The sequence below is a fragment of the Strix uralensis genome, chromosome 10 (genome assembly GCF_047716275.1).
Source record: "Strix uralensis isolate ZFMK-TIS-50842 chromosome 10, bStrUra1, whole genome shotgun sequence".
Lineage (NCBI taxonomy): Eukaryota > Metazoa > Chordata > Aves > Strigiformes > Strigidae > Strix > Strix uralensis.
This window is the reverse complement of record NC_133981.1, coordinates 1234205-1259359: the sequence shown is the minus strand read 5'-3', so window position 1 is coordinate 1259359 and position 25155 is coordinate 1234205. Positions and strand designations below refer to the sequence as shown.

General features: G+C 43.0%; 1 protein-coding gene across 1 annotated transcript; it reads right to left on the bottom strand.

Annotated features, from left to right (window-relative positions):
* Positions 1-7836: 7836 nt before the first annotated feature.
* On the bottom strand, positions 7837-24831 carry RUVBL1 (RuvB like AAA ATPase 1). The gene is made up of 11 exons (XM_074878771.1): positions 24620-24831; positions 23811-23897; positions 23045-23177; positions 19066-19217; positions 17691-17780; positions 16693-16842; positions 15264-15327; positions 13864-14062; positions 11902-12004; positions 8691-8782; positions 7837-8420 (listed from the first exon to the last, which is right to left on the bottom strand). Exons 1-11 carry the CDS (start codon positions 24758-24760, stop codon positions 8261-8263), a joined length of 1371 nt encoding a protein of 456 aa, XP_074734872.1. The 5' UTR covers positions 24761-24831; the 3' UTR covers positions 7837-8260.
* Positions 24832-25155: the final 324 nt, after the last annotated feature.

Genomic DNA, 25155 nt, shown 5'->3' with positions numbered 1-25155 from the left:
TGCTAAGACTTAAGTGCCCAGAGTAAAGGATGCTGAGAAACTGTTGCCTAAGAGAATGACTCGCTGAAGAGTTACATCAGGAATAGAGCTGGGTCTTGAGATATCAGGACATGACTCCTGAATTCATTTCAGCCATTGCTTCTGCAGTGGAAGGACGTGCTCTAGTGCAACACAGACCTGGCTTCAGGCTTTCAGAGCTTCTCACGAGTACTTGGCTGTATCTCTAGAGTTACTGCATGTACAGGGGCTTGCGTGCGGGGAAATGCGGAGCTGGCAACAAACCTCTGCCAGGTGACTGCATCCAAATCTGCGGGAACCTGGGAAGCCAGTCCTTTTCCAGTGCAAACAGTTACTGTGCTGATGTTACTCTCTAGCCTTGGCCTGAATACCAACCTTTTGGTGCTAAAACCCCAGGTCTGTTAGGGAATCCTGCACCAACCTCCTGCATGCTGCTGGGGAAGCAGTGCCCCATCCCCTTTATGAATGAACCTCAAAACTACAGCCCTAGGCTGTATGATGGTGCTGATGTGTGGCATGCTGCAGCCTGCGTGCTGAGAAGCTGTTATTTCACAGTGTATCACGCTGCTCGGGCGGGTACAGAGTGTGGGAGACAGAGCCAGGCCCAATGACCTCAGCTAAAACCAGACAAAATGACATTACACAAAGTGCATCCTCACCTGAGCTCCCCAGCAACCTCCCGGCAATCAGGGCAGGTTTGTAACGGCTAAGTGGAGCCAGGGCTCCATTCATAACATAAATTTGGTGAATTATGAAACAAAGCAGCTTTCAAAGTGCTTTCCTGGCATGTGGTTAATCTCTTGCTAACTCTAACTCTGAAGTATTGCACCAAAGAATATTGCACTGCGTGAAGTCTAACCAGAGCGGTTGTCACCTTGGGCAAGATGCATTTAAAGGCGAGATGAGGTCATGTTTGCATCATATTTATGGTTATGGCAGAGCACAGATTTGTTGTGGTATTGTGATTGCTTTTGGAGATGGGATCAAATTGTCCCTTAATCACATTAAAGAAATCAGGTTACGAGCTGGCTGCTGTAGCACCATTCCACTAAGATGATTATGAACAATTTGGTCCTGTCTGCAAACATCTTAATGAAGTGGGGAAAATACTCAACGTAGTTGAATTTGCAGTGTAGAAATGACTGCATCTTTTGTTTTCTGCTCCTACCACTAGACAATACCAATCTTCTGGCTCTTATAACTTCTTAAAGAACTGAAGGGGGAGGACAGCAAGCCCACCTCCCCCCTCCCCATGTGCTGGCTAGTGCTCTTCCTCTGCTCCCCAGCAGCAAGCAGAGCCCTTGAAGCCTTTCACATCTCCTGGGCATTGGTAGGGCTGAGAGACCCCACAGTGATTGTCTCTGCTCCTCTCTGGCTCTTGGTGTAGCCGGAGCTGAACTGTGTGCAGGGTGTTGCTACGACTGCTGTGTTCACCGCTGTGCAAGGGGGTGTTCCTCATCCTGATCCTGCTCTTGCTCCTGCCCTGCTGGAGAGCAGCAGGAATTCCCCGTGAGACAATGGGAAATAATTTCACTATGGGTGAATTTTTCCTGGCCCAATCTGAAATACTTCAGCTGGCCAGAGTTCTTGCCTGCTTTCCCTCGCCAGCAAAGGCTGACACAGGCCCTTCCAAGCTTTCGCTGGAATTCTTTCAGCAGCACCTCCCACACCTCCTGGCAGTCTGTGTGGGAGGGCTGGTGGAGGTCAGAACTAGGAGCCTGTTGCAAAAGTCAGCATGACACCAGACCATGGAAACCACAGGGGGTTTTTAACAAGATACTTAAACGTACAAAGTATTTTATTTTTTTTTTCTTCTCACAAAGAGTGCAATGTATTTTCTAGTTTCAGAAGGTCCTTTTCAGGAGCTGGGATAGCCAGTCCCCAGGAATGTCCCCTGCTACAAGCTGCATTTGACACCAATATACTGCCCATCTTCACTGTAAAGATTGGAAGCTTTGCAGGACAGAAATCATCCCTTGCTGTGTGGGCAACGGAGCCGTGGCCCCAGCTGGGACCTCCAGCCGTAACCAGGAAACAAATCAAGGAAATAGCATGTGCTTGGCAGGTGTCTAGTTCAGGCCAGACGTAAGGTTACTAGACAGTTTTAAAAATCTTTTCTCATATACTTCATCTTTATTGCAATGTGCTGGGGCTCAGTTCTGTTGCCCAAACGTAGGCCTTGAGGTGAGGCACGTGCTGCTGGGCCTCCGCAGCATCTGCAGCTACGCCGCACGGAGCAGCACCGGCAGTGGCACGGTGTGGTTTCACAGGTGGTTGCTGCTGTCCTCGGGCAACGCCTCCACTTTTGCAAGCGAGTCTGAAATGCTTTGGGATCTGGTGACGCTGGTCTCGCTGTCCTTGACCGCAGCAGTGGATTCAGTTGGGCTCCCTGGGAAGTCGCAGATTTCCCGGGAAGTAAAATCCATTTGGTCGTCTGCTCCACTGCCGTGCTCAATACCTGCCAGTTATCACCATTGTTTTTGAGGGGGAATAATAGCCCAGGACAGAAAACAGCAAGCCAGGCATCACGGGGATGAATAATTGACCCAGAACACAACTGTTACAGTCAGGAGCGCGTGGAGCACCCCATCAGGCAGAGCTTGTCGTGGCCAGGGGAGTTCAGAGCACCGGGGAAGTGGCAGTTGCAGGGAGGGAGTTCCAGGTCTAGGGGATCGGGGGGGGGGGTGCTGGGAGCGCCGCTTCTGTCCGTGCTGACACTTGCTTGACAAAGGTCCTTAACGGGCAAATGGCCTTTGCTGCAGAGAGCACAGAGCCCCCCTCTTCTCCCTGCTTGCCCGGCAGCAGCCCCAGCCTGTGGCTGGACGAGGGCAGACCTCTGGCCTCGCTCTGCACCCCGTTATCCCACAGCGTAGCGCCCCGGAGCCGCCCTCACTGACCAGCTCCAGCGCTGCACGAGCTTGGGCTGGAAGTTGAGGCACTGATGTGTTTGTATCATCGCAGCTGCCTCCAACAGCCCTGGTGGCTTCCACCTGCCCACGGGAGGCGGATCCACACGGGGCTGGGGGATCAGGGCCACGGTGAGTGAGTGGTTAGAGCTCAGGTCGTGCAGTTTCCCCCTTTTCATTGCAGTCTCAGAAATGTGTTTTCTTTCTTCAGGAAAGAAAGAAAAAGTGTCAGCTGCAGCTGTTAATGCAGATGTGAGCGTGCTCTTTGCTCCCTTGCTGTCCCTGCACCCCTTCCTATGCCTGATTTCCGATCTGAAACATGCTCAAGTTTCTCCTTTCTCCTTGTTTGCCTGGTTTTACACCAGAAAAACGTCCCAGGCCCCGCTGGCTGCCGGCAGAGCTGCGGCACTGTCAGCCGGGGGAGAGGAGCAGTGGCAGAGCTGGGGGCTGGCGCCTGGGTTGGAAATCAGGGCTGGGACCCCAGCAGAGCCCTGCAGGCTGCACAGTTACAGGGTCAAGTGAGCAGCATTAGGTCCTCTCCTCTTTGAAACTCTTTGATAGGCACTCTCGAAACAGCCCCAAGTGAAGGTTGTTGCAAATGTTGTAATAAAAATAAATTGGTTCTTAACCCTGTTTAAAGTAAAAAAAGTCTGCTCTTTCCCTGGCCTGCTCATTTTATCAAAATCTTCCCGCTAAATAAATTCTGCTGTTGTAACCTTGCCCACTCCCACGATATCAGTGCTGTCTCTTTGCCATCAGTGCTGTCTCTTTGCCTGGTGTTAATGACTTGCTTGGACGTGCACAATTAAAATATGTACATTGATGCCCAGGCTCCAAAGCTGTTAATCAGCAGAGGAGATACAGGTGATGAACTGAGAGCCCAAAGTGGATTTTTACCCGGCCGGCAGAACTGACACAGAGCTGGGCACTTGCATTTGTTCCTTTTAAAGGTATTTTAGACTGGATATCAGGAAGTATTTCTTTGCAGAAGGGGTTGTTGGGCGTTGGAATGGGCTGCCCAGGGCAGGGGGGGAGTCCCCATCCCTGGAGGGGTTGAAGAGTCGGGTTGACCCAGCGCTGAGGGATCTGGTGGAGTTGGGAACGGTCAGGGTGAGGTTCATGGTTGGACTGGAGGAGCTTCAACGGCTTTTCTTTGATTTTCCAAGGCAATCACAGCGTTTCTCCACTGAGGGCATCTAGACTGATTTTTGGGATGGAAAGTTTTTAGGATGTGGGTAGTCCCAAGTTTGGTTTCTCGACATCGGCGCTCTCCTCGCTGGGTCAGTTTTCAGAGTATCTCCCATTTTTCTCATAAAGGTTAATTGCATTTGAGATGCTTTTGGCCACATGAAAACTAAAGACGTGGCAGGTTCTGCCCTGGGGATGTATGAAGAGGGGGAATCAACTTTCAGTTGCTGCCACACTGTGGCATCTGCACAGGAGGCACGTCCGCTGGATTTATGTGTGTCCACTGTCTTGGAGCAGGATCCGAGTGCAGCACCGCTCCATGTCAAAAGGAAATCACAGCTTATAATATTCAACTGGTTACTATAACCCCCACCCACCGCAGGTTTAATATTAGAACTATTTTTCACGTTGAAACCGAAATAGTACAAAATATGGGCTTGCTGTAATTGTTGTTAGATTATGTGTCACCCTGATAAGATGTAACAAATATTTTCCTACACAGCAGGGCCCGTTTCCCTGCGAGTAATGGATGGAGAAACTTCTCATAGTGTGCAGGCAATCGGTCGTAAAAACTTCGCTTAGAAGATTAATGCATTAAGCACAACCTTTGTGGAAAATAGAAAGAAAAGAATTAAAATAATAGTTTGTTCTTTCACATTTAATATTAATAACCAAACTTATTGGGTGGGAATGTTCCTTGCTGCATGTGCCTTCCCACTTCAAGGGGCAGCTTTGTGTCAAGTGAGTACTTCTATTTTTTTTTAAAGATCCTTCATCAGTAGCTGTTGTGTATGGTGCAGTGATTCTTTCAACAGAACTATTTTTATCGGTAATATGAAAGACTATTTTCATGGGCAAAGCTTTGACACCAATAAGTCTGCTGGACGTCACTTAATAGGCTAGATAAACATTCTCTCACCATTTAGCGCAGAAGGATTTTCCCTTTAGATCATGGCTTTACGTCTTCCGCGGACACTTAATGGCCGTTAGAGACGGCACCCTCGGAGGCAGGGGCTGGTCTGCTGCTGGAGGAGCATTGAGGGGCAGCAGGGAGAAGCAAGGCCCTTCTCACTGTGCCCAGTCGAGTCCTGCAGCAGCAGAACGGCGGGTTTAGGAGGAGCGGCATGTCCATGGGTGAGGACGACGCCCCTGAGCACACCCTGTCCCTGAGAAAGGCTCCTGCTCCTCTCCAGGGATTGTTTGGCGCTGCAGAGCAGCAGCTGCAGAACTTGGCCGACATAAGGATGCTCTTACACAATGAAGTAATGATTTTTGGGGCTTGGGGTTTTTTTTTTTTTTTTAAATGCTCAAGGTTTGGGAAAAATGCCAATTTAGATTGATTGCTGCTGCTTTCCCCCCATGTGTATTGTGAGATCTTGTTTTCTTCCCCAAGTACGCTCCCGTACCTGCAGTCAGTCTCAAGTGACAGGCACCATCAGTCATGAAGTCAGCTACGACACCGGGTCGGCTGGATGTGCTTATTTCGTGTGTCCTCGGCCTTTGCTTGGTGTCTGAGGGCTGGCAGGCTCTCCAGCCTCAGTTTTACAGAGGGGCACTTGTTTTTAGTCCTTGTGAGAACAGATATTTATTTCCAGTTTCACAGAGCTTGAATTTTTATAAAGAACATTTTGTAAGCAAAGAAATAATTGGTTTGCCAAAGGAGAAACAAGAGTTTCTGCCCTCTCCTGCCAGTGCCAGGCAGTGGGCACAGGGGTCTTAAGATGTTGGTATTCTAGGAGGCCCCAGCAGGTCTCTGGCTGCTGTGTGAACAGAGCTGAATTTATCAGTAAAAAGCCAATGCCATCAAACGCTGATTAGGGCTTTAAACAGCTCTAGCATTCAGAATTATTTAGGGCTTATTCAAACTTCTTTCTGAATTGATCAGTTAGGTACTTCAGAAAACTCAAAGAAAGATGGTACTTATATTCTTAAATGACTACATTCATCATTGCCAAGGACTTTCAAACTGCAACGGAAAAAAAAGGTTCCATTTTTACCATGTGGCAGCTTAATTCCCCGGGTCTCCTTCCACTGTGCCCCAGCACTAAACCAGAACACACCACCCTGCCGCAGCAAGAGGAGTGTAGAAGCGCTGGGAAAATTAGTCCGATGGTGTAATTGCAATCTTTAGTCATTTGGAGTCAGTAAGAGAGAGGATTTCAGGGTCTGAAAGCAGTATTGCTCCTTGGCCAAAAATATTCAGAGATAAACCAAAAATCATTCATTAAATATCTCTGTCACTACGGTTTAGTTGCAGATGTAGAGAAAGGAGTAGATAGATTATTTAAAGTAAAAAAGCTAATTAGGGTTGGCTGACAGAGCACTGAATTTCACTTTGAAGAATGGGACAGGTTTTTACATGACTGAGATGGTAGAATGTGATCAAAACATTATTAAATCCAAAGCATCCAGCTTCCTTCCAGCTCCACGTTTGTTTCCCCAGCAGGCTCTGCTGTCCAGGCCACTTTTTTAGAGCTGAAAAATCATCAGCAATTTCCACAAACAGCCCTTCAGCACAAGGCAGAGACAAGCCTCTAGAGCACATGGGGGTGAGGACAGAGATTTTTAGCAGCATTAGTTTTAGAAATCAGAATTCTCCAATTTCACAAGGAAGCTTTGTTACGTAGCAATTAAGGCATGTAAATGTATTTTATATAAATGTGCATGCTATGGCTCTGTGATCGTTCTAGATTCTCTAACTACCAGGACCTCCTAAAAGAAAACATTTTAGGAAAGCAAAATGAGTAACAGAAATGCTTTTTACCCTTTTAAAAAAAAAAAAAGGCGATTGCCAGTGTCTGCCTACTGTAACAGTACTGAGACTGTCCCCAGCATGAGGACCCGATGACTTCAGTGAAGGGTTTGGGGAAGGCTCATGTCCGGCTCTTGTCAGAAAGCTGCTCGTTTAGGAACGTGGATTAAAATTTTTGATTATTAATTGAAAATGTATCTTCTCCATTTTGCAGCTGATAAAACTAAAAAGGGTATTTAAAATTGGGCTCCTGTGACAAGTTACTACTTCTTGCCTTCCCACCCTGCCCTAAGAACTACACTTACTTAAGTAACTGTACATAAAGTGTTTTAAGTCACTAAAGGTTCTAATAAAAAAACGTGAGGTTAGTCACTTTATAAAAGCTTCTACATTTTTTTCCTAGTTCATCCGTTTACATGGTTACATAGATTTGTATTTCAGTGTTACACGGATCTTAATCTTTAAATCATTTATCCTCAGAGTGCCGTGAAGCAATCAAGTACCCAGGCTTTACAAACCAAGGAAGCATCCTTTGTGAACAGGAGACTACGCCTCGGTTCATACAACGTCCATGCAGAGCAGGATTTGAGTTTTAGTTTGCAAATTTTTCCTGATCCCGGGTGATCAAGAAAGTGGGGTAAGAACATAGTGAAAAAATAGCTAACCATGATGGAAAGCAATTTTTATCTCCTTTAAGAAAACCCAAAGAAAGGTTCAGTTACTCTGGAAGAAAGGCTTTAAACAGGGCCAAGATAATTACTATTACATATTTTTGCATGTCTTCAGAAAATAATAATAAGACCTAAAAAAAGTAAACACTTTAAAAAGGTCCCATTACTATTTCTTTCCTTTGCTGTAGATCTGTTTTTGTGTTAGATCCATTTAACTCACATTTGGCTTTGTTAATTCCAACTTATTTTGACTGTTTCCTTAGGCAGGTCAACACCCAGGCAAACACGTGCAGGCTTCCAATATTCTTGAAATATTTTATTATAAAGCACTTCAGACAAACTTTGATTCAAAAAAAAAAAAGTTCTCATCTGTAAAAGGAAACTATTTTAAAACAACATTCATAAAGAAAATAGACTGTTCTTAAGCATCACCTTCAGTTAGAGCTCTTCTGTAATGAAATCTGAAGACAAAAGTGATGGGTCAAGAGCTACTCGTTTTATATATACTCATGAAAGGGAGACTAAGATGTTACACAGACATCATGGAGCATCGTATTGTTGATAATGAAATGGGAACACTTGATAGTTAATTCTGGCCTGACAAAGCAGTCCAACATTTAAATATTTTCCAGTCCCAAAAGAGACAAACCATTAACATTTCTCATTCAATCAAGCCAGTCCTGGGTAAGGGTTAAAGCCACTTCAAAGCATCTAACATAAGCTCTTCATTTCATGTACTTCTCCTGTTGGTCAGCCAAGATTTTTGCTGAGGATTTGGCATCATAGAAAAGTTCATTTATTTCTTCAATATGCTCCTTCTCAATGCTGTCTTTCCCATTAATCTTGGCAAGCAGGTTAGCCGGGGTCAGTAACTGCACAGCGTACCTGCGATCAAACAGAGGCAGAGGAGTAATTACAGCTCAGTCCCACGGGACTGCGTGAGTGTAGGGGTGGGAGATCTGTTCGGAACACACAGCTCCACCGGCAGCAGCACAAGTCTGCATTCCTTAAAGGAGGAAAGAGGAGGATTACCACTCCTCTTTAATGTTAGCGCTGTTCTTTATGGCAGAGGGCTGTCTCACTTCCGAGTGAGTTATCCTACAGGGTTTGTAGAACAGTCACACTTCAGAGAAAAGCTGACTGCGCTCGACTTACCTTAAGGTTGTCTTGGTACCGATTTCCCCTAAATGGTTTAGAGCTTCTTCACTAATATTAATTCCTTCTGTCTGAGCACGAAGTTTTATGATCTGTTGGGATGAATGAGTAAGTGAGGTACCAGCCCAAACAAAATCAGCATGTTAAACTGCTCCATTTAGTATCCGAAAACTGTCAGCTTAGATGAGACATACGAAAAAACAAGATGGCGTGAAGAGTTATCCCAGTGCAACTTACCACTAAACTAGAATTTGTATAATTCTAAGTTATTGAATAGGCAAATATAATGTTCAAAAACCAATTATCACAAAAGGCAGGTGGAGTAACATGTCTGGAGTCCTAACTCTTCATGATAACTCTGCGTGGTTAGCAAAGTGTATCTGCTAACAAGGAGCAGAATATGAGAACTTATACAAGAAAACAGAAGAGGTACGCAGGAAGTACGTGACAGCCGGAGTCCTGCGGACAGCTGCGCCAGTTCCACTGCAAAATTTAGTATCGCTGCCGCGCCGAAAAGCCCTACAGAAAGCTGTGCCCTTTCCTTAGCAGCTCACAACACACTTTTTATTCAATTGACAGGAAGATAGTAAAATAAATCGAAAAGTTACTTTCTATGATTCACCTATTCCTGCAAGAAGAAGAAGAAAAAAAAAATCACTAAGAAGAATCTAATCTTTCAAGAACAGTCTCAGGCTTGTACCAGTTTGAAGATCTTTACAAAGTTGGAGAGCAAGATATCACCAATAAGCCTGAGCATATAAAGCTGTAACAAAAGTGGCACAAGTCTCTCGATAGTCCGTATTACCAGCTGAGTGATAAGGGGCAGACTGGATAATGATGTTGTGTTGTGGTGCTGAGATAACTCTGGAACTGCAAGCCTCATATAATACAGGTATTTTTCACTTTGGCAGCTTTGTAAACAAGATATCAAGAAGCACTCGTTTAAATTAAAGCCATAAAAATGCGCTAGGGGAGTCAGGGTAGGGAACAGAGGAAAGAGAGGGGCTTGAGACGGCAGGGAGTCGGGCTAAGATATTAATACCATTGGCAATGCTGCTGCAAATTGCAATTTCAAATTCAAGATTTGTTTTCTATCTTTGAGATCACTCCAATATGACTTTCCATCCATTCAAATGCTGCTACTTTGCTCTTCCCCTTCTAGAAACATGGCACGTTGAACGCCACGTCTTTAACAACTTTTAAAAAGAACTTTTTATCTAGTGACTTGGTAGAACCTGACTGAAGGATCGAGGCCCAAGCCATTAACCCAGCAAATACATAGATAAGTAAGTTGCTATGAAACAGGAAAAGAAGTGTTTATCAGGTAAAATACATTAGGAACAAAAAGCCCCAGTTTTCTAACTCTATCTAACAGCAGGCACATATGCAAAGAAGGTTGATTACAACAATACCCGACTAGCACATGCATGAAAGAGAATTTTCTTCCTGTTCTGTTTGCCCTAAGGCACAGGGGGTCTCGCTCTCTGAGCAGAGCTACACAATGGGATTTCTACTTTATCAACACAAAGAGAAATATTTTGAACTGGTTATGAACAAACTTTCAGTAGACAAATGGACAATTCTTGTGCTGATAAACAAATGAACTGTGAAAGGCCAAGGCAGAGTCTCACACAGAAATGTCAACAGTGAAAACTTCTTCCTAGCATGACAGAAAAATGGGAGCAAAAATAGAGAAATAAATTTATGGACATTTTCTTTTTAAACCCTCTCAACTGCACTTAGTTAGAAACCAAAGTTAAGTGTAATAGCTCCTCCTCTTCTCCCAAGAGGAGAGGCCATTCAAAAACCTTAATTTAAGGGAATATGAGATTATCTGACTGTGGGAACATGATTTATGGGACATAACGTCTGGACTCTATTTTTAGCTTTAGGAAACGCTACTGTAAACACTTCCTTTCCCTCACCCCTGGGAGAGTGGAAATCACAGCACTTACCCAGCTCTTCTGAAAACGAACAGTTCAGAAAGGAGCTCTGTAACAGTGTTTTATCTGCATAGTAACACAGCACATCAGGCAGGTATTATATGCAGCAACTGTAACAAAAAGTAACTACTCCTAATACCCAAACTACACAAAATTCACCTGCGGTACAGGGGAGTCCAGACAACAGTCTTTAACTTCTCCTGACTGAGTAAAAGTCACACTTCAAAGTCTGTTTTGTATACAGACAAAACATAATCATGTTATTAAATCAGTGGGCTGCTTCTACTGTAACCTGTACCATAATGCTTTGAAGTGCCCTTTTAGGTATGAAAAAATCATCCTGAGAATGGCTCCTAACAGCCGTATGTGAAAAGCTCCTCAAACAGAGTGAAATGAAGCTTTGCCTCAACGTTTATATTCGATAAATGCCTCGGCTTCACCTTGGCACTTCCCCAGCAGCAGGAGACTATTATCTTGTGACAACGCTCTCCTCCATTGACACTATCTCTTAAATAATACAAAGAATTGACATGATAAACCGTAATGTCTTCTGCATCGTGTCACTTCGCAGCATTGAGACGCTAATGAGGGGGATCTTTGACACGGTGCATCATAATGGCACCCGAGCGTTATAATCGATACACGATACATTGTGGTGGCCCCACAGGACAAGTTTCAAGCATTCAGAAGCGTATCTCCGCCACACGTACTGTGCTTACGCTTCCAAACCTGACTGGGAGCATGAAAATCCTCCCAGTTTCAGGAGACAGGAGGTTAAAGCTGTAGTACAGGGTGTAAAGGCAGAAGTGTAGTGTGTGAAGTTGCATTCCTCAACCCCTCTCATCTCTTACGTGGAGGAACAGCCTGAGGTCTGGGACCAAAGGTCCCAAAATGTGTCATTTCATCTCATACTAACTGAAAAAGCACAGCCTGCTGGAACCTGCAAACTCCACGGAAAGCACATCTGCAAGAGAGGTCAGCGAACACTTCACACAAGTGAGATGTCACTTTTAGCTCTAGATAACACTCACCCGTACAGCTCAGTGGGTGGAAATCAGAGAAATTGGATGCACAGTTGTAACCAGCTTACTGTAAATGGTTACTAAAGCAGCATGCCTTCAGGAAGTGGTAAACTTCCTAGAACAAACCCTGGTGACCACCACGTGCCTAACAGCTGGACAGTAACAGCATACCCAGACAGAGCAGTCATCCCGAGAGACTAGAGCTCCAGGGACTTTTCATGATTTCTCTCCGAATGCCGCACATACCTGCTTCATTTCTTGGGGTGTATACAGCATGGTTCGGATAATCATCACTCTGTCCAGCAGGTCCAGCGGTATTCCGTGAGGAGACACGACATCCTCTGTGCCTCTAAAGGGGAAACAGAAAGAGATCAGATACTATTCCGAGTTCAGTACACTGATTTGACTAAAATCAGTTGTGACTACACACCCACTAGTTTACAATTCTTGTGTCTCCCCTCAGAGACACATCCCCCAGATAGAGACAGGAAACATTTGAGTCTGAAGTTCGTACTGGGCAGCCTCAGGGAAATGGATACTATTTCTGGAGCTCTTAAACATGCCACTCAAAAATCGTCAGAGGTGGTGCTTTCCTTCACGCCTCCCTGCATTGTATCTTACAGTACAGTCTTATCTAATGTTCCAAGGTATCTTCCAGGAAGGAACAAATCATTCTAGGTTGTTTAGTAGTATCAGTAGAAATTATATACACTATCATCCCTTTGGAGAACATCCCCTCTTGCTGAGCAAGCCATTACCCTGCTCAATCCTTCCCCCAGTCCCTCCAGTGAGTACTGCAGTGGTTGACATTTCACGCTTGCCACCCAGCAGATTGAGAAGTGGAGGTCTGTAGAGAGCAATATATATCCAGATTTCATGAGATCTACAGAGACTGCAGGTAAAAACAGTGAAGTGCTGGTAGAGAACTCCATTTCTGAGTTCAGTGCTAGTGCTCAGGCACTACAGCTTTGGCCATGGTCCTCCTTGGGAAATGAATCAGAACACCCTGCGATCACCTGCTGCACTCTTGAGTAGATGGTGTCCTCTCCTCTGAAATGATCCCTTCTGGTACAGGGTTACAGAATCAACTATTCTATCTATACAATTCATATTTTCCCCAATCCTTTTAAGAACCATCAGCAGGCAAATCAGAGCATCACTAACTACCTGAGGCAGTGGTATAGAGTTAAGAGCTTGCTTTTAAGTGCTTAATTTAGCAATATTAGATAAAACTATTATATGGAAAACTTTCTTTCTTAAATCACAGTTTTTTCAAGATGTCTATTTGCTCTACTTTCACAAGACAGCCTCTTTATGCCCTTGCAAAGAGAGTGCTGCAATGTCCACCTTAAACATTTCTGAAGGGCTTATCACCTTCACTTCTAAGCAATGCAAACAGAGAAAGATTAATACCAGATGAGCCTCTAAGAGGGAAAGGAATAGCTGGTTACACAGCTGAATTAAATCAATTTAAGGAGTAGCAATCATTGCTAATGACAGCTTGTTTAGACATAATTAGACCTAGACCACAAATTAGCAGTAGACCTTACAGAAGTCTGAAAGAGGAGAGCATTTTACTGAACATGCAAAGAATGTGTTGTGTGGGTGCAAGATACTGAAGTGGAGGCACGAACTGGCCTGGAGATGAAAAACAAGTTAGTTGGCAAGACTGAAGAATCACAGAAAGCCAAACCAGCATAGTAGGAAAGAATGAAGAGCAGGGAGAGGCTGAACTGTGACATGCTTTAGCAGTAAGACCAGGAAGCTGAAGTCTGATGCAGTGAGGATAGCAAACAGCAGAATAATCCAGAAAAAGCAGGAAACTGTGATATCAGAGGTTTGTAGCCCTGGTGCTTCTGATGCCCCTAGTGTGCAAGCGACAGAGGTGTGGAGGTATCCAATGAGAGGGGTAATTGTCACGGGTCACGCAGGAAGCAAGCCAGCTCAGAAGCTGTTAGAGGGATGTGTCAGGGGAAATAAGAGGAGGAATTCCATCCTGCTGTCGCTCAGCCAGCCTGGCATTAAATGCTTATCCCATCACGAAGATCCCAAGCAGTTCTTGAGCACTGATGCAGCTTGCAACCCATGCAGGGTGTTATCACAGGTGTCACAGACAAAAGCCTTCAAAGATGGTAACTCTACTGATGCAGCTAATTCCAACGTTTATGGACCAATGCAAACTGGAAAATTCAAGTTCAGGCATCGTACCTGATAACGCAGTTTCCTCGATTGGAAGCAAAGATGACAATGGGAGAGATGGAAGATTCCAGCGCTCGGTGCAGGTATGTGAAACACTCAATATCCAGCATGTGAACCTCATCTACAAAGAGCACACCCGGGACTAGCTCTGCGATGCCTTGATCGATGTATTTATTTACCACCTTATTTATCTCTCCTCGAAGTTTGTCTGAAAACAAAACGAAACTGTTAGTTGTTCTGCTAGTGAACTACAGGTCTGTACAAAAGCCTTAAAGCAAATAAATTCTCCTTGATTTTTTTTATGGTTTGGTATCTTACTGCCACGAGGAAAATCTCTGTGACACTAAAATTCTGTGGCATTCAGCCCTGTATCGGGGAGACATCTGTGCAAGAAAATATTTCTAAACTGAACTCCTCGCATTTAATTGGGGTAGTCTGTTCCCTCTCATTGCTTGTAAAAAACTATGATTTTTGTTGGTTTGGGGAGTTTGGCAGGGGGCAAGTCAGTCAAACTTCAGTTTAAAACATGAAATTTAGTTTCCAAGCATGGCTGAAAAGAACATCACTGAAAGAATGAAATATTGCTACTGTATTTCAAAAAAGAAGTTGTGTTTAACAACAACAAAAAAGATAGGGCTATATAAATTTCTGTGAACATATGGATCTCAAAGCTATGCAAGATGTTACATCAATAAATCTGACATCAGAATAAGCAAAGTGACCTCTGGAACAGACAAAATACTTCAAAAGACCACCATTCCAGTTAGGTACTGAAACAGACCTTGATCTAAATTTAGATAGTCACTTACTGAAACACTGTTTCTTTCAAAGCAAAAAGGAGAACAGATCTTTCTGTAGGTATTTTTTTCTCCAATGATCTGTAGGTAGGAAAAGCAGCAGTGCACTTAGAGCATCAACTCAACAGGCAGCTGCTATAGAGGTGCCTAAACCAAACCAAGGTTAGAGTCTTTAGAAGCCATTTTTGTACTCCACAGAAATTCAGTACGGTGGCTTCACCTAAGAATGCATCCTAACATTTTTTTAGATTTTTTTTTGTTGCTGCTGTTCAGTTTGGCTCTTTGTCGAAAGGGTGAACCTCACACTCTCTGGCAGGAATGTTTTGAAAAGGGGGATGGCACTGGTGTTCTGACTCCTCCTCCTCCTCAGGAAGAGGGGTGCAGAGTACAGGATGTATTTTATGACTGTATGTGTGAACCAGTAACATGTTGTATTGTTTTCAGCCATTGCAATTCTAGCAGTTGATCACTGCTTCTGAAAATCTGAATATTTATGAATAAATATTACATCGGTATTCCTTTAGAGATGCTGCATGAGTAACCCTATTTTTAATCCTTTTCTAACTGGCAAACATATAGGTTATGTTGGTCTAAAAATACCAGGATTCATACCAGTGATTTCAGTTTTCTTAGGTTTCATCAATTGTCCCATCATAGAAAGGATGTCTTGCCCACCCTAGGAAAAGAAAGTTACAGATCAGCTATGAGGTCTTGCACTGAACACCTATCTTCAGAATTTTATAAATCAGGAATTGGTTAAAGAAGTTGTTTCTTGCAGTTAACTTGATACTTTGTATTGGCATGATCATCTGTCAAAGGTTAGGTCACTTCAGGGCAGCAGTATCCTAAACTTAATCATTTTGCTACCTCCTCCCCCCTTCTTTAGCCTTGTTCATTCAGAGAACATAGAACAACCAAAATGAGATATCCTCTTCTCAAAAAATTATCTCCAAGAAGCTCATATGGACTGAAATCGTCAGGGAACACAGAGACTGAGATTGCCTGTATGCACGGTAGGTGTTCAACCTGTCAACACAGGAATGATTATTCTGAGTTTTAATACTTCTGAATACGATGATTTTTATCAGATAAATGATTTTGTTGGAAAAAAAAAGTGATGTTTATTTTGAAATTGAGTAGGTTAAGAGGTTCCATTATCACACTGTAGGGATGCCAGCCTTTAAACAAAGATACTCTACTGTTAGTGGCTTTTGTTCATGACATAGATGGAATTCCCTCAATACTGGGTTTATGTTAAGATACAGCAAGGAGTAATTCTCCTCTATTCTCACTATTTTTTCTGCAGTATGTTCAGAGCTCTACTGAAAGTCATGAGGAAATTTAACAAGAGGTGATGAAACATTTGAGGGAAGCAGGGGCATCAACAGAATCCATAGCACTCAAAAAGTCAGTCACCTTTTATCACAGTGCTTGCAGTTTCCATTTCATGGCCACAAAACCAGAAACACAAAGCAGAGTATGCTAATCTGCATTCAGAACTTTCAATAAATAAAATGATGCAGATCAGGCTGCTGCTACCTCTCATCTGTATGCAACTCTCCTTTGGAAGAGAAAGTAATAGTCTCCTTCCCTGGTCACGAGGAGCAGCCCACACTGCTCTCTTTCTGCAGGGGCTGGGGCACAGCAGTGGAGGGAAGGAGAGAGCTAGGCCTGGCTTAGGCATTAACTGTGAAGGTAGCGGATCCCATGTGGAAGCTCTGCTAAGGCTAGAAGGCTGTTCTCTGTAGCGTTAGGAAATACACTCTGACAAATATTCCATGAGCAGGTGCATGAATCCTAACCCAGCAACTGCCCCTTTACGGCAGGGGCACTGAGGCAGCCAAGTGCAGCACCACCTCCCTGAGGAGGGGAGAGAGGGACGGGCCTTCAGGGCGTAACACCTACTGCTTCTCCTACAGTGGAATCTTTGAGGGTGGTTTAGGACAGCTCAACTTTCTACATCTCCCTGATTATTCTAGTAAGCATCACATCATATGTCAAATGTTTTTTCTGTAAAGACTCCATCTGTGGAGTCAGATACCTGAGGTCGAGCATTGGCCACATCCAAGTCGTGCAGGGTGACATCCTGAATAATTTCCTTCTTCTTGTGCACATCGCCCTTCGGCAAGGGAACATACTCTTCAGCTTCAAGGTCAAATTCCGTAGCATAGATATCACACCTGCCTTGCCTCTGAGGAAAAGCAAAGAAGAGAAACCCAGGTATAGAATTAGTTTCAGTGCCAAAACCTTGAGTGACATGAACTTGATAAAGATAAAGGGCTTAGTTCACAATTCCAGCCCTGACAAGCTTCAGCTGACAATTCAGACATCCCACTCCCTGCTTAGCAACAGGCATACCCTATCTACTGATCAAAGCTCAAAAACTCTGTTGAAAAACACCTGATATTTCCAGTGGTAAGAATATTCCACTCCTCTCTCCCCTTCTTTTAACCGTATGCAATTCTTGCTAAAGGACAAATCCAGCAGATTAACTAGAGATTGGGAGAACTGTTCAAGACTCCTTTGTAGGTGGGTGATTTATTATATGATACAAAATATTATGCTCATCCATTAAACACCAAGTATCGCTGTACGCTACTTTCTAAATCAGATATGAAAAGAATGCTAACTAATGCAGTATTCCCTTCTACATGTATATATCTTGTGGAGAAAATACCAGAGAGATAAAAGAAAGATTAAATACACTGCACATGTCAGCCTGAAAATGACTAAAGTTGCTTGCTTTTTCCCCCTTTGCCTTAAAGATGTCTCACTCTTACAGAAAAGAAAACTCATCCAGACAGCATCAGTGATAGCTTCCTTGCCAGATGACCTTAATTGTGAACCAGATGACCATGTTCTTTCAGTGCAAGAGAGAATTTTCTCTCCAGATAAGGAAAACATTGGCTCTTCTTAAAACTTCCATGTAACCATTTCATGTCAGTTAAGGTTAGTAAATCAGAGAGCCTTCTGACAAAGGCAGAGAAAGGTCTGCAAGAATACATACACCTGCATAAAAGTGCAGAACTTTTCTCTTACCTTCACGGCTCCACTGTTTGCTTCAATATAAATAACGTCACCAGTTTCCACTCGCTCCTTCTGCAAGCTTTCAAATATGCTTGGGTCCAGCTGGAGACAAGCAAACATCACAGGTGGTCAAAGCAGTTCCATATGGTTATGGTAATCAAGGAAAAGAAATTTAGCCTGAAGCCCACTCCCACCAGACAAAATTCAACTGCATCTCCCCTCACAAAACCTCTAGGATTTTATAAAGCTGTAACACTTGGAGTAGTGATAGAGAATAAATCTGAAAGATGATGCACAGAACTTACTTTCTTACCAAAAAAAAATCTGCTGTCTGAAGGAAGTGATAGTAAGTGCCAGAAACATGATAGTCACCATCACAAAATATGCCTTTGTGTAATGTGACAGTATGTTTATACCTAGGGAGCAGCACTCGTTTGCTTTCTAGCAAAACTTTTATAAAAAAATCTGGCTATAGCATTGAATTAGGTTACTTGATTTCTTGAGTCTTTATCCTCCATGGAGCTGTGTGAAGGAGAGTGGGTGCAGAATACATTAGATGCTTTTGTTTCCCTCAGTACATGTTTATTCACTTTGCTCTGTATTTTCTTGTTTTCAGAGTGAACAAATGCAAGATGATACTTAACAACAGAGACAGCTTTCAGTTCTCTTGTACTCTAACTGACAGGGAAATTGGACAACATGGACAGAGACTTGTACAAGAAAACAAAAGGGAAAGTGGGTCTGAGCTGGCAACGTACCAGCTCAATTTCCAGTTCTCTGTCAAATACTCACTAGAGCATTCCTCCCCATGTAGAAAGAAGGGCTGTGACAGAAAGGACAATTTATACAGAAGCTGGCAAGATTTCCCAAAACCATCCTCAAAAATTTGGTTGAGACTCAGGAAAACAAAACCAAACAAGACCTTTCTTGCATGTTTGTTATCATGAACATGAATTTATAGCCAGGGTCAGCGTGAGCATATCACAGGCTGAGCTAGATCATAGTTCAGATTCCCAACTCAGCCTCTTTTTCTGTGGTACCAGTAATGCTGTAAAACTGCATCAGGATCTGTTCCTGCTTAAACTCGCCTTTAACTCGTTGAAGACATACAAGTGTGTGCTGCCAAACAGGAAAATAAGAGGAGCTGCTCACTGAGCGATGGGATTATCCCCAGTTTCAAGACTAGCAGCTGAATATTCTCCATCAAGCAGATAAACATACATGCTCAGAGGTAGAATAAAGTTGTCAACAAAAGAAAACACACTTCTGGCATCCTCACTTTACAGAGATGGGGATCAAGAGCTTGAAATGGAAATAAGAGGTGCTAAAAATAGAAGATGTGGACCTGAAATACTTAAGGAAATTTCTGAGACTCCACCATACATACCTTCAACTGTTTGGTTCCCTTGGCAGTTTTGAGTCCTATAATTACGTGGCTGATGGTCTTGCCATACCCTCCCATAGGATTTTCAGTCTCACATGGAGTTAGCTCTGTGACCTCTCCTTCATAAACCTCCTTGGTCTCTTTAATCCTCAGCCCTGCAAGAAATGGTTTAGAAGAGTTTCAGTACACAAATCAGTGGCCGTATACACTTGGGAGTCTGCTGCATTGCTGCCAGCAGAATGTAACTTATTATTAGGCTACATTACATTTAATGGTAATTTTTTACTTTTAAAAGTAGAAAGAGGAATTATTGTTCTTTTCTTCAATATTAAGTGAGAATATTCATCCTGTGTCATCAGAATGAAAGTTCAGCCCAAGTTCTGACCTGCAAAGCAGTTTATTAAAGTCTAAGAATTTCTTCTGTTTGTTATTATTAGTTCTTGAAGCAAATGTCAGTATCCTCTCTCTTTTCCCTCCCCCAAAGAGGGGATTTGCTTGATTTGTTCCCCTACACCGAAGTCAGAGAAACAGATCATATTCTGAAATTAGTGACACGAATATGACTGCAAGTTTTACACAATTTTTGGGCCATTAGAAGAGCCATGCAAAGTAAAGAAAGACATGAGAAAAATGTAGCCCCATAAAAAACTTTACATTTTAGCAACCGAGTTAAAAATAACATAAATTAACAGGTATAGTGTTAGAACCTCATAAAATTAAGAAAAGGTTAATGAACCATTTAAAATGTTTTTCAACTTAATAGCAGAAGATGAGCTAGATAAAATTTAGCAGAAACTGCTATAATGTACATTTGAAATTTGTATTTCAAAATAGCTGACAATGACATCCTTACTTTGTTGCTTTTCAGACAGCTGAGCAATCATCATAGTATCTGAGTATCTTCTGTTCTAGTCACAACTATTGTCATTAACTAAGTTATTTCAAATTGATGAGTAATACAGAGCCGAAGAGTTTTACGGTTAGACTGTTCCAAAGAAAAACCACTATCACCACCACCACTACAATTATGCATACATTCTAACTACATAAAAGTTCAAAGAACCCACATCTGAAGAGACTCTATAAAGTATTTTATGAGACACACATGCCATACCAAAAATAATGAATGGGCTGTAACAAGATATAAGGAAGTCATCCTGCCCAGTCTGAGGCTATTAGGACTTTATAAAACTTTCCTTGTTCCATAACTTTTCATTTTGCTTTGAAATAGATCAGACACTTCACCAGTAATCTTGAGTTGCTGATAGGGGAATATAAAGAACTGACAAGTACAGGTCTGTCTCCCTCTACTGGGCCCAAATTAAGGCCAGGATTTGAAATGTGGCAAATAGGTTAATTGTGGTTAACATGATCATTTCTTGGTAAGAACTACTAGTACTACATTAAAAGTAAGATATAAAGTTAATTTCAGTAATTTAAAAAGAATATTTTTCAGGTATGCCAAAAGATCAGACAAAAAATTCATGAACCTTTCAGTTATAAAACTGACCTAGACAAGGCTACATCACACAGGCTACCTATGCAAGGAATGTGGAGCAATGTGGGAATCTGTGCAGTAGAACTGCTGGTGTCAAGAACAGGATGTTAACGAGTTTGCTTTTCCTTTTTGTTTTGTTCTGAAACCTTCACCACAAGCTCTATGCTGCTCTGAAAAACTGGAAGGCCATTTGTGTTTGGGGTATATTTTGTATGCTGCTAAAGCACATCTTCCAGTCTCATTTCATCTGAAAAGAATCCAATTCACATGCTCAGAGTTTGTTCCACAACACAAAGGACAACCTCGAGATCTGCTTCAAAAGCCTCCAACCAAAACGATGTGCTCCTACAGACGCATCCACAGAAAACATCGAGATGAACGTGATCTGAACAAAGGTAATTGATGCTTTGAACTTGCTGCTGATTATCCTGTTTTCCAATGAATCTGCACGTATCAACTATGAACTTCATTCTCAAGAGTTCTTAAACAGAGACATTACTTACAAATCAGACCCAGGAGTCTAAGCTGGTAATTGTGGGCTACTTCCCATTTTGGTTCAATAGCACTGCATGGAGTTAAATAGTGCCTGTTTGATATACTGGCAGTTACAATTTGGAGACAGAGGGAACAGATATGCTATTTAAGTGGCTATTCCAGCAGTCATTTTTTACTGCAACTGAGCTCTAACATTAGCTACTGTCATCATCCTTGCCAGCTGCTAATAAGCTCTATACAGGATTAATCGCTCTCAGCTGAAGTTTTTTTAACCTGTACAACCATTCCATCTTCTCATTTCCTACATATTATAAACTCTCTACTATACCCCAAATAGTACGTGGCCAGGAGACGGCATCGAGTCTGTTATTAAAAGACTCTCAACAATAAAAATTCTGTAAACTCAGTCACTCTCGTTTTCTTATATGGTGATGGGTCCAAACCAGTCAGAATCTGTTGTTTCCAAGAAAAAAAAAAAAATTCAGTAGAAAATGGATGTTAAGATCTCTGATCATTTTTATAAATGGAGGTGGCTAAACCCCCTCAAAGTAAAATGCATAATATACAGAACCTGCTAACAAGAAATCACACAAAAAAACCTAAATGAATACTTCAGGTGCTGGTTGACACGTGAGCTGAAGCTTCTCTTGCACCCAGTCACAGCTGACACTGCACTGTGCACACAGAACCCTTTTTTTAAAAATGCACCCTTGTACATTATTTATTTGCCAAGCAGGGAAGCTAAAACATACCCGAGATTTAAAGGTGGTTACTAGTCCTTTAAAATATTTCAGATTTTTTCTTTTTTACACTGATAACAATATTCAATAAAGGTTGTGTTATGAAAATGTGACATGGAATTCAACAGAAAGGAATAAAAGAAATTCCATCTTTCATTAACACTAATATTTGTTTAGAAGTGTCTCTCTGCTGACATCCAGGGAATGCAGGGAACTAACAATGTAGCTGGCTGTTAAACCTCCGAGAGTTAAAATACTGCTATCTCTGGAAATGACAACATGGATGGCGTGAGTTTCACCTCTTGGTTCAGGTTTCCAAATCTCTGACAGGGAATTTCATCACATCAAGGAAATTTTGCAGACTAGTCAGTCTCTGGCTTCCCTCCCGCAGGCCCTGCCAGATCCATGGTAACTAGAAGAGCAGAGACTACTGAGAGCTGCTTTCTTATAAAAGTCAATGGAATACTTTTGTTTCATTGCAGAACTGAGAGACTTCTTCACCTTACTGCCACCGAATACTGCGATGAAGTCCAAGGGGAAACGTGGTACAGAAACCAGGAAAATTAACTGTTAATACGTTCAGTACTGAAATCAGTTAGGCTATCTTTAGCCAATCCTCATACAAACACGGGCCACTTCTAACTGCATTTATCAGCTGTCAGCAGCAATCACATAAGAGATTTTAGATACTCACTGAGGCTGTGTTGCAAATTTACATCAAGCTTGTAAAAGCACTCAAGAACTGAGGAAGACATTAAGTTATTTATTTTGTTGGCATGGAACTTTCTTTGTGCTTGCTGGAATACTAAGTCAGCCTAACACTACTACTTGGGAGTCCTTGATTAAGACTGTTTGCTTAGTAGGGCAAAATCACTGAAATAAAAAAGGTGAGCCCATTTCTCTGTCTACAAGTATTTCTGCTAATGTAAGAAACTAAAAATAATTTTTTTATTTCAGCTTTATTCAGAGTCCCAGGCAAAACCAGGAGAAGAACCTGGAGGATGAGAGGAGAATCTGGAGAAGTAGAATAAACCATAATATAAACCATATTTAATTGTTGTAAACCGAAAACCTGACTCCACTAAGTATGGAAGAGATTCACTAAGTTAAGATCAGCACTGAACAAAAGAACATACAATATTCTGAAAACCACCACGATCACTGAAAAGTTTTTCCTTTTCAGATGACTGGGAAAAAGCAGAGTAAGTATCATGCAAATACTTAATCCTTCCATTTTTCTGAAACTTACCAATTGCACGTCGGAAGTTCTCCATCAGAACTTCTGTTTTCTTGATCTCAGTGGAATAGACCTCACTTCCAACCATAGGACAAAAGGGAACTTTACTTCCCAGTTCCTGAGCAATAGCTAAAGCCAAAGCAGTCTTAAAAAAACAAAATCCACACATTAATTTTTATGAGAATTAATAAAGGATTCTTTCTGCACAAAGTTATTATTACCTTCCATATATCAACCATCAATTTAATATTAAGACTATTCTGTTTGATATATATTTCTCCCATATAACAACCCTCCTCTCCCCAAAACAAGGTAGACATATATAAATCATATATCAAAGACTTATAAAACACCTTAAAGAAACAATACTGGGCATTTGAATTTGACATCTGATACAAATACAAAAAGCCTTAAATATCATGGGAAAAAAAGTAAACAAAGCAAAAACTATTAGGCTTTAAAGAAAACAAAAACTATTTAGGCTTTTAATATAAAATTAACTTCTAAGACTCTTCTTCAGAGACCATGTTACCTATGTGTTCTGTAAGCTACCAGAGGTGGTTCCATGCTAACGATGCCTGAACACACCACTGGATACTGCCAACGTTGATGACATGGCAAAATCAAAATATAAAGCAGGAAACCATGTCAATGCATTGATGAAAAAAGTTCCAGTAGATGACAACATTATGTAACCACTACCCTAAAATGGTTTTGACAACAAATTAAAATAAAATAGATTTGGAATTACTTTATTTCATATCAAAGAGAAAAATACCTTGCCAGTGCCAGGAGGTCCTGCCAACAGCACAGCTCTGCCAGCCATTTTCTTGCTTTTGATTAGTTCCACTATAACCCCACAAGCCTGTAAGTTAAATCAGTATTTACACTCTTAACACAAGTATTGCTGTAATATGTTTTGTTCCCATATCACTAATAGTGTTTAGGAATATTAGGTTTTGTGAGCCCGCTAAAAATAAAGAGGATTTTAATTTCATGCACACAAAAAGGGAGGCAAAATCAGAAAAACTTACTTCCTACAATCATTTTACCTGACAGACACTAAAAAAAGATAAAAATCACAGACGACAAAGCTCAGCGTAAGACTACAGACTACCTTCCCCCTCCTGGAGTTGCATGCATATATAAACGCTTAAAAATAAAGCAGAAAATTAATCTTTGACTTTCAGAACGACAGATCAGCTAAAGCACCAGCCCAGGGCCAGCCACCGGACGGAAACAGGAGCTCCAATCCCCACTTACGCCAAATCTCTGGACTTTTGGTAGGTTTCGTTGCCTTCAATACCCCAATTTCTACGCCTAAAATCCCCGAGGCAGTCACCTGCCCTTTACGCTCTCTAGTGCGAAGAAGTAGCGGGGCAAGGAACAGCCGTGACTATTGCCACGGCTTCTCACAGCAGCGGAACACGCGGAGGAGCTCAGGTAAAGACTTTCACTCACTAACGGGACTTGTAGGAGCCCCCAGCACAGACTGGACCGGGCCCCCGAGGCTTCCACCTCAACGGGCCAGAGGCTGCAGAGCCCCGGGGGAGCCCCGGCCGGGCCCCGCCGCCCTCCCCCACTCACCTCCCGCGCATTCTCCTGCCCCACGAGCCCGGCCCCCGCCGGCTTGGCGGTGCCGCTCTCGTCCAGCCCCAGCCCCTTGACATGGCTGTGGGCGGCGATGCGCTGCGTCTTCGAGGTGCTCTTCACCTCCTCGATCTTCATGGCGGGGCAGAACCGGCCCCAACCGCCCGCGCTCGCCACACGCGGCCCGCGCGTTACCAAGGCTCCCAGCCCGCGGCCGCCTCCGCCCGCCCCGACACGCCATTGGCCCCTGTGGCGGCGCTCTCGATCGTTATTGGGTGCGGCGCATGCCTGTCACTGGCCGGGGTCCATCTTTTTAGGGTCCGGCCACCCGCTTCCGTGTGCGGCGCCCCCGAAGGGTCCGGCTGGGTGCGGACGCTGCGGAGTACAGGGCCCGGCGAGCACAGGGGTCTGCTGAGGGAAAAGGAGCCTTGTTCTTACTCGGCAGGTCTCTTGGCGCCACATCTACGTGAACACCTTCTGCCTTGGTGGAACCTGCTGTGGGGCTGGAGCCGGTGTTGCTCCCCGTTGCCAGC